The sequence below is a fragment of the Micropterus dolomieu genome, linkage group LG14, assembly GCF_021292245.1.
Source record: "Micropterus dolomieu isolate WLL.071019.BEF.003 ecotype Adirondacks linkage group LG14, ASM2129224v1, whole genome shotgun sequence".
In the NCBI taxonomy this organism is placed as follows: Eukaryota; Metazoa; Chordata; class Actinopteri; order Centrarchiformes; family Centrarchidae; genus Micropterus; species Micropterus dolomieu.
Genome location: NC_060163.1, coordinates 7841744 through 7856943, shown reverse-complemented (window position 1 = coordinate 7856943; position 15200 = coordinate 7841744). Strand labels below are relative to the sequence as shown.

Below are 15200 nucleotides of genomic sequence, written 5' to 3'. Positions count from 1 at the left end.
TACCGGTGGCCAAGACTGAACGACCATCGTTGGTATCTTCACCTGAGGTCAATAGGTTACGTTTGTTGAGTTTCCTGGGAAGTGATGAAAGGACAGCATTGTAAGTGGGGGATAAGTGGTGGCGTAGACCCCCTCCTCTGTTCAATGACGGCTTCTCGACCCTGGTGTAGATGCTTCCTTGACACCTCTTTCAAACCATCCATCTTCTCTGTCTAAAATGTGCACCTGGTGGTCCTCAAACGAGTGTCCTCTGTCCTTCAGATGTAAGTAGACTGCAGAGTCTTGACCTGAGAAGTTGGCCCTTCTGTGTTGAGCCATGCGTTTGTGTAGTGGTTGTTTAGTCTCCCCAATATACAGGTCTGTGCATTCCTCACTGCATTGGACCGCATACACTAGATTGCTTTTCTTGTGTTTGGGTGTGCGGTCTTTGGGGTGGACCAGCATCTGTCTTAGGTTAAATAGCTGAGTTTCCCTGCCAGTCAGTCAGAACTGAAGAAGTCCTTTGGATGAGGGACGAAACGTCTTCCAGTATCTTCAACCAAGTCCAGTTGCCCTTGACTTTAACCTTCGTTGGATTATTTAATAGAATTTATGGTTTAGGATGATGTTTATAAATGAAATTGATTTTCACTTTACCTTGGGTAATTATGGTTGGGTGCCACCGCTTCCCTGACCTTCCGTAGTTGTGGCACTGTAAGTTAATTAATTTCCCGTAGTATCCTATATGTAAATCATAAATTGGCTGTGGTGTGAAAAAATTAAAGATTTTATTTTAAGCCAGGGGGGTTCTGTTGCTATATTTCTTGCACGGGAACAGGAAGATAATCCCCTCTTCAAAACATCGATTGCCTCTATTATTATTTTATAAAAGAATTCTCTTTTAATTGACTTTTAAAGAATAAACAATAACTACATAAAATTACCTTTATGTGAACATGAAGACGTTTAAAGCATGAATAAAACATACACATTATGTCCAGTTCTGAACAAATGTATCCCTCTAGGTTCTCAAGTTGCAAGCAGTTTTCTCCAATACAATATTGTACACCCGGTCAATCCATTCATAAATGCTAGGTATTTCTTTTATCAGCCATTCAGCCTTTTGTCATGTGAGTGATTACCAGTCATTGCACCTCTTAACATTCCAACGGCCCGCCCACGGGCCATCATGCTGACGGCAGCTTTCAGTATGTGCACACAACTGCTATGTTAACTTCATACTCATATGATACCCTCTTTGGAAGCTTAAATCCTTGTGATTTGACCAATGCAAACTATTTCAAGATCACCACAGCGGGTACAATCAGCGCGTCTGTCAGACCAACCAGTACAATCAAAATTGACGCGACTCACTTATGAAGCCTCATTGTAATTTACCGATCGGTTATATTCCAACAAAAATGGTCTTGTGACGATTGTCGAAAATTCCAGACGATCCAATCCATTAAAAACATTTAGTCCAAAACACATTATTCAATCAATAAACCCCCAGGGATTGCTGCCGCATCGTTTCATATTTGCTGGCAGGCATGGCTAGTATGTCATTATAACTGTAATAACTCCGATTTGGATGTAAACAAATGCGATATCTTGTATTAAAATTAGCTGCTGAACTCTGACCTTTTGACTGACACCTTATTTGACCCAAAAGGAGCTCACGTGTCCCTTTTACAGCCAATAAAACGTGTAGCCAATAAAACTGTAAAAAAAAGCAATATCCATGAGTTCATGTTCATGATCTACCAGCAAGAAAACACATCTGTATCAAGTTACCAGCTAATACTGTGTTATAACTGTCTTTCATTACTGGGAGAGCTAAAGCCCCTTAATTAGCTGTAAGTTGTAGGTTTTTTTTCCCAGCCCAGATGTAGCTGGATGATAATATAAGATGTACATTTTTTCGTGTAAAGAATGTTCCCACAGTTCATCCAATAATGTACTCTAATCTTAAGCCATCACTTAACAGCTGGTCTGGTGTGCTTTTTTCTACATCCCTTGTTAAGTAATATAATAGTATTTTAGGAACATATCCAAGCAGAACAATGTAATACGAGACATAGAAACTACAGATGGCTCTCTTTTTATTGTTCATTAGTTCAAAATATTTCTCAAAATGACCCAGCCCAACTCTGGAACCGCAGATCTTTTTTCCAAATCCAGCCCAGTGCTTTTCTTAACACTGTAACCTTAAGATATCGACCAGTGGAATAAGGTGATCGAACAGCTGGGGACACCGTCTCAGGAGTTCCTGATGAAGCTCAACCAGTCAGTGAGGACCTACGTGGAGAACAGGCCACGGTATGCTGGTTACAGCTTCGAGAAGCTCTTCCCTGATGTTCTGTTTCCTGCAGACTCTGAACACAACAAACTGAAAGGTAAAGATGCTGTCGCCTCTTTTAATGCCCATGATGTGAAAATAATCTTGTAAAGGTTTATTAAGGCACAAGAAAGTGGGTGTGAGGATATAAATTTAGTGCCTGCTATTTAGCATTTAGTGAGTTAAAACCATTTTGGTGCTTAGTTTATCTACTACAGGTGCATCCAGCCTGAAGTGGAACCACTTGCAAATTTAAATTGTGGTTCTATTTAATTCTTTCAGACTGTCAGAGGCAGTGCCTAACACTGGATGTTAGGCAGGTGTTTTCTCCAGTACTCTCACCAGAAGTTACAAATAGGCGTCAGGTGTCTTGCCAGCTCTGAAGCTAGGCTGGTGAGTGCTTGAAAGCATGTGACCGATACCACCTTAGGTTTGATATGAGAGTGACTGCTCCACAGTAAGTGACTTAGCTGATGGGTAAAGCTTACTTCATAGTTGTTCCTGTGGGCGGGTTTTATTGCAGAAGGTTATCCAAGCTATTGTATTGTTGTTAAGTGAGGGAGTTGTTTTAATTTGAGTTTCAGTATTAAAACACAAAAATAAGCAGCCCCACCATGTTGGGGATACATGTTTGTTGCTCCTGCATGGCTCCACTGCTAAATGGCCATGATGAACGCCCCACATGTCTCAGTGTTACACACCCAAATGAGGGGCTGTCTGAAGGTCTGAAACTGCAGTTTCAAGCTGCAGGAACTGAAGCTAGCTGAGGTAGAAGGACTGCAGCTTGAAGGCCAGCTGACTCCATCTGTGTAGCTTCAAATGTGACGATTGGGCATAGTTGGCCACCACTTGAAGCTCCCCACCTAGGAAAAAGGCCAAGAAAGTGGATTGTTTTGCAGCTAAAGTTGACACGCTAGCCTCAGAGTTTGCTGAATTTAAATATTTGCTCCTGGCAAGGTGGCTGCAACTGGGGTAGATCAACCGGTTAGGATCTTTACTATGCAAGGATGGGATGAGGGTGCCCTATGTATGAGGGCTTCCTGTTAACAGTTCTGTGAGGACAGACCTGGATACGTAGAGGCTTCGACACATGTTCCCAGCGGATGGGAAGCGCGTCAAGGGCATCCTTGGAGGCTGCCTAAGACATAGCCCTTCACCCTATCTAAACAGAGGCTTTCCATGTGGATTGTTGAGGTATTTGAGGAGGCATACAGCTCAAGAGGACTGCTTTTGCCCCTTAATATTAGTGGACGCTCTACCAGGAGTGTCACGCCTCTGAGTGAGATTTGCACTGCAGCCACCATGCACCTTGCCCATTTCAAGTCAATGTCGCTCCACATACAGTAGCGGCAGCTGTCCTTCAGGAACACTCAGGCTATTCCCAGTAAGGTGGGATTCCTCGTGACTATGTTGGTAATAGTCATGCAGTTTGAAACACTGCCTCTGGTGGTTACATATGTAACTACGGTTCTATGAATTTTGGATGACAGCCAGAGTTCTTTGTTAATGTTGGCAAGATTCTGAAGTTACATCTTTCATTATGACTACTTATGGGCTTAAATACGCTACGCCCTACATCATCCCAGGTCACATGTGACTGACATTAAATACGACCTGCGCAAGACGGATGACATCCAGTGTTTAGCACTGTCCCTGGCAGTCATCAAGATTTCATAGAACTGTAGTTAGATTCGTAACTCTTGTTTAATCACATGCCCGAAGGTGCAAGGAATAAGAGCCACGGCTTTTATGCCACAATATGCTTCAGTTTTACTGCTTGAAATGTGAACAAAATACTTTTTAAAGCTGGTACTGTTTATCATGGGTGAGTTTTTAAATGGTCGCTTTTGTAATTGAAGGATTAATATAATAGGTCCAAGATGGCTCAGCGAGAATGTAAGCACGCACTTGCAAAGCATAAAGATGAATTTTTCGTCCATATAGCGGCACTCTGCATTTGCTGCCTCACAAACATCTGCTGACAGCAAAGCCCAAGTGAAAAATCACTTTTCAGTTGCTGCCTTAGATTAAACACTTATTATGGAGGCTGACAGTTCAGGACCAAGTTGTTTACTGTGAAGAGGAATTTACCTCAAGCGTGTTCATGTGTAAATGGAGAGAAGATGACGGGAACACTTGCAGCAAGTGCTGTGGAGCTGTTGCAAGATGTGGCGAGGGGGGAAAAAAAGGAGCTCATCTTTTTCTGTCCTCATTAATTTACTGAGGAAGGAATATGTGACAACAGTGTGTTCTCCTGAAGTACTCCTGTTAAACTGCATGCATTGAATGTTCACATTTGGCTGTGAAAGCTTTGATAGCCAATGCTGGCAAGGCTTCCAGACAGAACATATGATACACAAGGTTAATGTTTTTGTGTAGCTTTTAGTGTTCGTACGAGTGAGTCCCCGTTTTCTTTGTATCATGCACGAGGATGCACAAGAAAGCAAGATGTTTGTTATGCATCTGAGTTGCACATAAAATGCTTTTATGAGAACATAATGTTATTAATGAGAAAATTACACAGAGTTAAATAAGCTCCCATTACTTTTTGGAGAACTGCACCCTTCTTCGTGACGTTGTCCCGTACCAGCTGGTACGATGTAACAATTTAGATTTTTTAACTGTGCAACTCCTCCCTCAGTCCATCAAATCAAACTCTCAACACATTTGTTTCTAACGAATATCAAACCTGTGTGGTAACTCCGTTTCAACAACTCACTATCACTTCGGAGTATATAAGCCCCGCCCCTACGAGTGTACCCCACCCTCGCTGTTGCAGAGCAGCTCACGCTGTACTGTAGTTTATTCGATAGTTTATTAATTCTGAATGTGTTATGTGACCTAATTGCACCAAATGCACCCCCATTGGGTCCGCAGCAACACACAACCGCCACGTGTGAGGTCAATTGGATGAACAGTTCTCGACATAATCGAAATATAAACACACACACTCACAGTATTCCGGCCTTTATTAGAGAGATTAGTATCAAACTCCACACATGCATCATTCTGCATAGTGAAGTGCACACATCACAGTCGAGGAACAGTAATGAAAACACATTTTTGAGTAGAGGGGGACTTCAACACTTTTGAATGGACCTTCCCTGCATTGTGTCCTGATTCAGCAGAACATGCATCACATTAGCAAGTGACTATGGAATGGAAATCTGGTTGGTTTAAAATGTGACATTTCCCACTCATTTTCTCTTTTACTGGCACAAATTCTTTTCAGCAAGTCAAGCCCGAGACCTACTATCCAAGATGCTGGTAATAGACGCGTCAAAGCGGATCTCGGTGGACGAGGCTCTCCAGCACCCTTATATCAACGTGTGGTATGACCCGACTGAAGTAGAGGCAGTAAGTACTCTCTAATTAATACCAAATGAGAATTTAATTTGCTCGACAGAAGCAAACAGCTGCACAAATGTCTAGTTCACCAACATATTTGACATCACCTTTTTCCAGCTGAGTTCCGCCCACTTCAAATCCAGTCAGAAGAGCACAGACAAAAACACAAATACAAAAATCTCTGTAGTGAAATAACCAAAACAGTTCGAACTTTAGCAGAAAATGTTGTGTTCATGAAGGAGGCTTTTAAGGTTTGAAATGTAGGTACATTTTGGAAAAGTACGAACATCTCTTCTATAATTTCTCACCACACGCACACATGAAAAAGAAGTAGAAGGCTAATGTTGCTCAGCTACTAAATCCCCTGTTAAGATGTTAAAAGAATCCATGTCTTAAACTCCCATCTAGGTATAAGGACTACAAACTGTAATACCCCACTGCTATGTTGTCTAGATGGTTTGGTGTCAATCCACCACATTCTCCTTTGAAACACAATAACTCAGCCAGTGCAAATTGATTTTTCCTGTTATCAGGCAGATTGGGAGATGAGGTGAATTGTTGCTTTCTTCCCTCCCATCCCCTCTCTGGCATGAAAGGACTCTTTAGAACTGACAGCACAGCCTTGGAAAGTGCAGATTTGTACACTGTATAAATGCATCAAATCTCCATTGACGGTTAACTTTATCCCACGGCTGGCTTTGAGTTGGGTTATTCTAGCTCAGTATGTGCTATACACCTGATTTAGAGGTTTGTGGCATCAGTTAGCGGAGTCAGTAGGTTTTCAGTGTGAGCTGGGTGCTACTGCTGAGTTTCTCCTCTCTAGTTTGAGTTTTGCTCATCATTCACCTGCTGTAGTGCTTAGTTTGAATGAAAATGTGCATTAAGCTCACAGTGGCAAATTACTGAAAGCTCAGATCTGGTATTTAGACATAGTTACAAACAGACATGCAAAAGCTACAGGTTGTGTAAATGGCAGTATCAGTAAAGAATACAAAATGGACCTTTTTAAATTTGATTCTTAACATCATTTAGTGTGTGTGTGTGTGTGTGTGTGTGTGTGTGTGTGTGTGTGTGTTTAATAATGAGCATCTGTTGAAATATATAGATAACACGTGTCTGTCTATTTCCAGCCACCACCCGCGATCACAGACAAGCAGCTGGATGAGAGAGAGCACACAGTGGAGGAGTGGAAAGGTAGGAAACATCCTCTGTTACTCCTCTCCTCTTTGATAAGCTGTCACAAGTACTTAGCTTTTTGCAGTGTGTTGCATAATGTTTGGTTTGTGCTCGTACTTTGCAGCCTGCAGGACATTGAATCTTCACTCTGAATTCATAAATGCACTAATGTCTGATGGCCAGTCCTAATGTTACACTAGGATTGAGGCACATGTTGCATACATGTCCTGCCTGAAATGTGACATTTTAGTTGTAATTACAGATTATCTGTAAAAACTCTTGTAGAAAATCAAATATTATACTGTAAAGTCAATCAGTGGTATTTTTATATACATATGCTAAATTGTTTATCTGTGCTTGTGGAAGAGATAACACTTAACAGCTCAAAAACAGGCTAAGTATGGGATATGTGATTATTACTGGATTTCAGTGGAGCGTATAGTGGAGTATCATCAGCATAGAACTGCATCACACAGAAAATGACGTTTGGTTTACAAATAATGTTACTTAAATGCAACATGTAAACTGAAAATTACTTACGAAGAAGACATGCCTCCTTCATGCAGATGCTCCATTTAAACCTCTTCCTCCTCCTCCTCTGTGCTGACAGAGTGTTAACAAAGGCAGGAGATTCACACCTGGAGTGTGACGTGTTGGTGTTTCTGGATTCCACACACACATATCTTCCTCTTCTTAGATCTTAGTAATTGGCAATTTTTTAAGTTCCCAAAGTAGTAGAAAACAGATCATAGTTATAGAAAATGACTGAAGAACAAAATGGTGATGAGTAGTAGGGCTTTGCAATTAATCGAATTTTAATCTGAGTTTATGATTTTGGCTTACAGTGATCATAAAACAAGATAATCGATATAAACCGACAATTGTTCCACATGCCGGTTTGCAATGACACTTATTTTGTCTTGTGTCATAAATCTAGTGCACACCTTTCCTTTACAGCTATGGCAGGGGTTTTAACTGCTACAACTTGCTAGTCACCATTATTATCTTAAGCCTGTGGCACTTTACACAATTAGCCTAGCAGCTTGTGGACTTTTCCTGTAGTGATAGCTTAACAAGTTAGACATTATTTATTCTTATACAACACCAGGTGTAGTTGCTCTACCTGGGCTGTGCTTGTGAAATATTGACATGCTGTTTTAAGTTAATAATGTTGGAAAGTTAAAAAAATGCATGATGTTTCTGATAGTCAATCAGTAATCAGTGTTGACCAAATTATCGTGATTAGGATTTTTGCCATAATAGAGTAGTCGTAATGAGTAAACTTCAAAATTAATCTGAAAAAAATCAGATATTTTCTAATGGGGTCGCTGTGTGATGCTTCTGTCACCCTCTTTTCTTCTCTCCTCCTTACTGTGATGATTGTGTGGTGTTTGTTACAGAGTTGATATACAAAGAAGTGTTGGATTGGGAAGAGAGGACAAAGAATGGTGTCATCAGGGGACAGCCGGCGTCGATAGGTTAGTGGAGTTTCGTGTGTCTGTGGGTATGTGTGAGAGAGATTGCATGTTAAAGGGAGCTTTTTACCTCTTGAAGATGTGGAAACAATCAAGATTGTGACATGCAGCACACCCTGTGCCCATAAAACAATCACCAGTGCACTGTTACACCTCTGCATTTCATGTGGTTATAACTTTTCTGTCGAAAAGGTGTTTTACACTCTGGAGCTCATCTTTGTGCTTACTAAATTTTGGTAATTCCTCTAATGGAGTCATACTGTACGTGGGCTGGAGAGTGACTAAATTAGCATACTTATTTGTCTAGTTAGACATGTATTACATGGTTTGTTATGACCCTGCTTAGGTTTGGCATAAATCTACAAGTGACGCAGCATTATTAAGCAGAATATTTATACAGCATAACATGTATGGCATAATATAATTGCACAATAAACTGTCTCTGATCTATGTAATTGCCAAACCAGTCCTCTGAGACTCTGGCCTGTTTACATTGTTTTAATTTCATTACTTTTAATTTGGTATGTGAAAACAGTAAAGAGAAGTAGTTGCCAAATGTATTGTTTTAAATAAATTTTTTACCCCAGATATTATCCTGATGTGGTGCAGCATGTCTGCTCAGTGACATCAATACAAGAAGCCAATCCTTATTTAATAAAATGTCTTGTGCATTCCTTTAGTTTTCACAGTCCAAAGACATGCAAGTGGGTTGGACTTGAGACCCCAAATCTCCCATAAATAAAAAACAAGTGCACCTTGACACATTTTCATGAGCTGTATAAATGAGTATGAACTGTGGGAGTCATTCATTGGCTGTGATATTATTACATTGATGTGAGTTCAAAATGTGGATCTTGTGAAACACCAGAGAGCTCATGAAGAAAATAACAGTAAATGGGGCCATGCCGTCAGGCAAAATAGTCCCTGCCACTGTCTAATCTTTCCTTGTCTTGAACACCTAACACGGAAAACGATCTTGTTAACTCACTGTGGTTGCAGGTAAAATGTACATTACAGCTTAGATTATACTGTGAAACGTAGCACACGCATCATTGAATACAAGGTAAAAGAGCACCATCTCACTTGCATTACCTAGACTTAGTTAACTTAACCACAATTTGACAAAAGTTCAGCAGCGCGTTCACTTCGATGGCTGACCTCGGGCCTTTTCCTGTTTCACATAGCACAGGTGCAACAGTGAGCAGCAGCCCCCAGCACCACACCTCCACGCCCTCCTACACTTCCATCAACGACGTCTCCTCCATGTCCACCGACCCGACCCTGACCGACACCGACAGCAGCCTGGAGACAGCCGGCCCTGACGCTGTTGCCGCCGCCGCCGCTGCTGCTGCTTCTACAGCCACCGGCCCCCTGGGCTGCTGCAGATGACTATCATCTACACCTCCCCGTGGCCCTGGTCCTGGGCCTAGCCCGACCACATGCCGACACTGGCTCCTAGCCCCGCCCCTTGCATTTGCGTCCCCCAACCTCCTCTCTGTGCTTGTCTTCAGTAGTGTAGCGATTAGCCAGCTAGCTGTTTGAGAAATATTTTGGTTTCTGAAAGGACAGACTTTTTGTCTTTTTTTGAATTACAGTTAGTTTTTTTTTGGATTTTAGGATTTCTTTTTGTTTGAGTCCTAGCTGTAATTTATTGTGGCATTTCTTAATTTTTCATAAACCTAAGAAGATGACGAGAATTTTTATGATTTCACTATGTTCCGGTTTATATTGACCGACAGTGAGAATATAAAGAAATATCTGTAAAATGTTTTAATGTGATCTATTTTTTCTGTTGAAAGTCATTTGTTTCACCTGTAAGCTACGGCTTTTACAACTTGCCATATAAATGTAGATTGAGTTTGTACAGATTTTATGGTAGATGTAGTTTTATCTTCGATACAAGTTTGCAGTGAGCCATTGAAACTTAATAATTGATTTGACAAATGTATGGTCTTAGTACTCCCCTTATATATTTTGTCTTGCCTAATATGGATATTGGTTTAAATGCATACGACATATCCAATTTTTTTTAACTAAGATCATGTAGATTTACTTGTAAAAATGTTTTTTTCTTGTGAGTCACTACTACTTCCTACAGATATTTAATTTTTTGCTCATTCTTCACTTCCTGTTCTAGACGTGATAGGATTTTTAAAAATGATTTTCACTCACCATGTGATTAATTTTACCTTCAACATTTAAGCTAAGGGATTGATAATGGATATGATAATGGCAAAGTTAAGTCCTGCAAGATAACATGGAAATTTCTGTCTTCTGTATTTTTAAGTCCTGTGAAGTACCTCTTCCTCTTGTCTGCAACAGGCTGTGTGACATGAAACTGAGTGGTAGTTGCTTTGGAGGACTGGATACACGGAGCTCTTTTACGTTCTCCACTGGCTTGCTCTGACAGCGAGGTATTGCTACAAGTTTGGGACTTGAGAATGTTTTTTGTCGCGCTTTGGGAGTTTTTTCTTTTGAGATGTAAAGTTGTGTGAGGTTGTAAAATCGGTGACGGTGTTATGTCGAATGTGCTTCAGTCAAGTAGGGAATTGTGATATTCAGAACGCATGTGAACGTGTTGATATTGGGTTTCTTGGAGCAATAGTGATTCTGCAGCCTGATGGAACAGTGTGAAAAGATGTCTGCCTCCTACTACCAGATCCTGTTATTAGTAATGTGCTTTTGTGAATCTGGAAATTTGAAAGTGGTTTTTCTAAAAGATGGCAAAACACTTTGTGTACCAGACTTGCCTGCAATTATGAATAAAACTCAAAGCACCTGAAACTTAGCATGTTAAACAGCAGCACAAACAACCAGAGTCAAAAGAAAACAAAATATTCTTATGGTATGCAATAATAGTGCCCTTTTTGACTGTTTTTGATTTTGCTTTGAAAGGAAAAGTGCCTGTTGTTTGTCATTCATTCCTGAGTACCTGGGAGGAAGTGTCTTCATTAGTCTTGGGTTTTATGGCGTCTGGATAACAACAGTAGTTTCCATATCAAACCAATGATGTATGATGGGGTTGTAGTTCTCACAAATGTATTGTATATTTTTCTACTTGTTTTGATTTTTGACCCTTGAGCAAGAGACTGTGGTGTCTTTGCAGGGCAAGAAGGTGATATGCGTATACGTTGAGATGCTTAAGCATGTGTTTAAGTAATTTCAGAAGAAAAGGCAGTTTTATCAAGGTCTTTCATCAAAGTAAAAAGAAGTGTTTCTTTGCAGTGACAGCAACCGAAATATAGGTTAATAACAGTTTTCTGGGTTTTCTTTGAGTACTAATTTAATGTTATGATAGTAAGAAAGAAGAATGAACAGAATAGGTATTTTAAAATTCAACTACTGGCTGAAACTTAATGAGTGAACTGAATTATTGTCAGTATTTTGTGGTGTTTTTGGATACTGTTTCCTGTTGGAAGGCAAGTTGATGCTTCAATTATGAAGACATATCCGAGAGGCAGAGCCACACAACCACTGTGTTTCTGGCAAATGAGCTTTTAAGTTTAAAGTTATGTAACACTTGTGGTACTAGCTGAAAAATCGCTTGAACCATAGTTATTCAAGTTTAAACGAGCCATATTAGCTATCCAGGCAAGTTGTGTGAATGTTTGCTGACGATCATGAATGTCATGGTCATAAATTAATAAAACAAGAGTCCGTGCTATATTCAATTTAAAATTTTTGCTCAGCCTGTTGAGGTTTAACGCAGCGCATTCTGCCTGATAGAAATGTTTGCATAACCAAACTTCCTTTCTACAAGAGGCAGAGTTAGGATGTATTGTACTGTCCAAACAAGTTAACATTGTCTTGGTCTTTGATAAAGACATTTTTCTAGAAAGTTTGCAAGAAAGGTTGTCTTTGTACTGTTGCTCTGTGCTGTACTGTACTTACGCAGCATGTTATGGTGCGCCAAATATGTAAGGCTAACCACAGACGTAACCATTTATTTAACGGCATGATTTCTAAATTTATCCTGCATTATGTCTCCTTCTCTGTTCTGGACTTGCACCAGCAGTTCACAAATCCATTACTGTGTGTGTGTGTGTGTGTGTGTGTGTGTGTGCGTGTGTGTGCGCCCAAGTTATTAGTAACAGCTTGCTAGTTTCAAACTAGAGATTTAGTAAATCGTGTTGCACCATTAAAACCTAAGGAATGTCTTAGTGAGTAGAAACCTTGGCAGTGCGTAAATTCCAAAATTTACAGTTATAGTAGACTTAACCATATTTATATACTAATGTAACAGCCAGTCCTTTTTGTAAATGTAGGTATGACTTTGTTTTTGTTTTATTTATAAATGCATACAGAAAGTGCGACAATGTGTTTCAATACAAGAAATACGTCACTTACATTCAATTTATGTGGTCATTAAGTCTATCATTATTAGCATAATGTTTCGTAATTTGAGGTATTTTGTGTTTATTTGTAGAATTAATCTTTAATTTGTAAAACCCTTCCCAATTTACATCATTATTAAACAGCATTTTATCAAGTGTATGGTCAGTGTTGACCATATGTCTTGTTTGTCTTTTACTCTTCAGTTCGCTTTAAACAGGTAATATATTAGCAAGCAATCATTAGCTTTGTCACTTACACGACCGTTAAGATTTAATTTATTAGCAAACAAATGTTAGCTTTTTCACCGAGTTACACAACAGTTAACATTTAATATATTAGCGAGCAAACGTTAGCTTTGTCACTGAGCTACTCAACATTTAATATATTAGCAAGCAAAAGTTAGCTTTGTCACTGAGCTAGGCAACAGTTAAAAATTTATATATTAGCAAAGTAATGTTAGCTTTGTCACTTATGCAACAGTTAAACCTGGTGGTTGCTGGGTGCAAATATTTAGTAACTCTATGTATGATGTAGTTTATTTGGTGCAACCCATTTTAATTTTGTGATCCATAAATCTCCACCTTAGAAACACGTATGTACTAGGCTAAGTTTGAAGTTACGAACAGCTGGTGCCAGTGGCCCCTGCTCTCTTTGCAGTCACCAGAATTTAAAAGGAAAGGTTTGGTAATCACTGAGAATCACGAATTTGCTAGTAAAATGCAGTGGTAGCAACTGCAGAGCCAGGTTAGTACAGTACCACGCTAAATTCAATCTTCAGTCAGGAGTATAGGAGTATTTTGACAGACAAGTAAAAACTTTAACTCAAGCAGTGTCAGATCTGTAAGAAGGCAGTAATAGCAGAGGGAAAGTAAGTGGTATGTATCCATTTGTTATATTAGCCCATTTGTCATATTAGCTAAACTAATCAGAAAAACACTGTTGTCTAAAGTGCTCTTAATTTTCTTAGCCCAACATTAGGGACTTTAATTGGAGTATTTTTGTTTTCTTTTTAGGTTGTTGTTGCTTTTTTATAATTACTGCATCTCTCCAAAAATGTCATTCTGATTTAAGTCTGCTTTGATGAACTACCTCACGCTGAATTTCTGCCAGTTCTTGCATATACTTAGTCGCCTGCAGAATTAGCTATCGAAGACGTGTGAATAACAGATTCCATTATTTATTTATTTGAAAGTGTACTGTCGGTTTCAACAGACTTCTAGTTTTGTACATTATGTATACTTCACCTAGAAGTAAGAGAATTGTTATATGTATTTTTTGTTCATTTTTGTTTTGTTTTTAAACTAAATGTGCAATACCTTCAGCAAACTGTGCTAGTAGTATGTGATGGGCCTAGCCTTTGTTAGCTTTCTCCTGAAGGTAAAGAAAATGTTTGGTACTGTCAATCCATGTTTTCTTTTTTTATGAATAAGATCAGTTTTTATTTCTGTGACTTGTTTATAGTCATGATGTTACGTAATCAGTCTTACCCACCAAACAAATCTATTGGCCAAGGTTTGACGCAGAGACAGAAAGTGCTTTGAGTCACAACATGACTAACAGATTTTGATTTGGAATGTGGTAAGGACAATAATGTTAATAAACACAAAAAATGAGTAAATACCTACAAGAAATCATTATATGTATGGTGCTGGTTTGTAATGTTTGCTAGTGAATCCAGCCATGCAAGTAGTTTTAAGAATTCCTGGATCTGCGAGTTCCGAAAAACCGCAACGAAGAAGTGCACTACTAGAATACATGCACTGGGATCTGATGATGCCACATCTTAAAAAATAAATAAATAAAAAATGTACTGCAAATAAAAGAAATTCAGTTTGATTTATGGTTGTATGTCGTCTTCTTTCCTGTAGTAACAAGTCATCAACATTAACTAACAACATTAACATTGACTAATCCAGTAGGTTGCATAAAGGAGGTAATTCATAAATTTAATGGCTCCACTTTTGATTTGGGCAAATAGATAATTTCTTAAACCTTTGTGATGTCTTTAGTGGTTATGAGGGTTTGTTTTGTTTTACACCTGCTTATGCAAGATGAAGTCAGCACTGACACAATACAGAGGCTAGATCCGCCAAAGGACGATCTGACACCCAGAAGCGTTTCTTTCAAAGGAGCTGAAGGGTGTACCTGAAACACGCATCATTTTTATTAATGTATGGAAGCTGCCAAAGTGTTAAATACTACGGTGAACCGGTGTGCCATTTCACTTAAACACTTGATTGATGACAGTGTGTCAGGTCATTAGTAAATATAAATATCTATTTAAAAAAGCAGAGTTCATTGCTTAAATTGGTTATTTACACCCTGAAATAGCTTTTTTGCTGTCCAGGTTAAAGGATAAGGGTGGTTATCAATATTTTTCTTTTTTTTTGTTTAAATTCAACAAAATAAACCAGCAGTGAATGCATTTAACTAGTATTGGCTGTTTTGCCAAAGCCTGACAAGCTTTTTGCTCTGTGCCAAAGAGCCTCATTGTTGTGTAAAAGAACATCGAAGAGACACTGTTGCACTGGGAGGACATGCTTCGTCAT

At 39.3% G+C, this 15200-nt stretch overlaps 1 protein-coding gene across 1 annotated transcript in view; it reads left to right on the top strand.

Moving 5' to 3' along the window:
- mapk8b (mitogen-activated protein kinase 8b) overlaps positions 1 to 14487 on the top strand; it is a 27236-nt gene extending 12749 nt beyond the window's left edge. Inside the window, exons 3-8 of the mRNA XM_046069713.1 lie at positions 1245 to 1297; positions 2193 to 2375; positions 5550 to 5674; positions 6796 to 6859; positions 8242 to 8319; positions 9506 to 14487. Coding sequence (XP_045925669.1) covers positions 1245 to 1297; positions 2193 to 2375; positions 5550 to 5674; positions 6796 to 6859; positions 8242 to 8319; positions 9506 to 9705 — 703 coding nt within the window. The 3' untranslated portion in view covers positions 9706 to 14487. The remainder of the gene's footprint in view (positions 1 to 1244; positions 1298 to 2192; positions 2376 to 5549; positions 5675 to 6795; positions 6860 to 8241; positions 8320 to 9505) is intronic.
- The last annotated feature ends 713 nt before the right edge of the window (positions 14488 to 15200 follow it).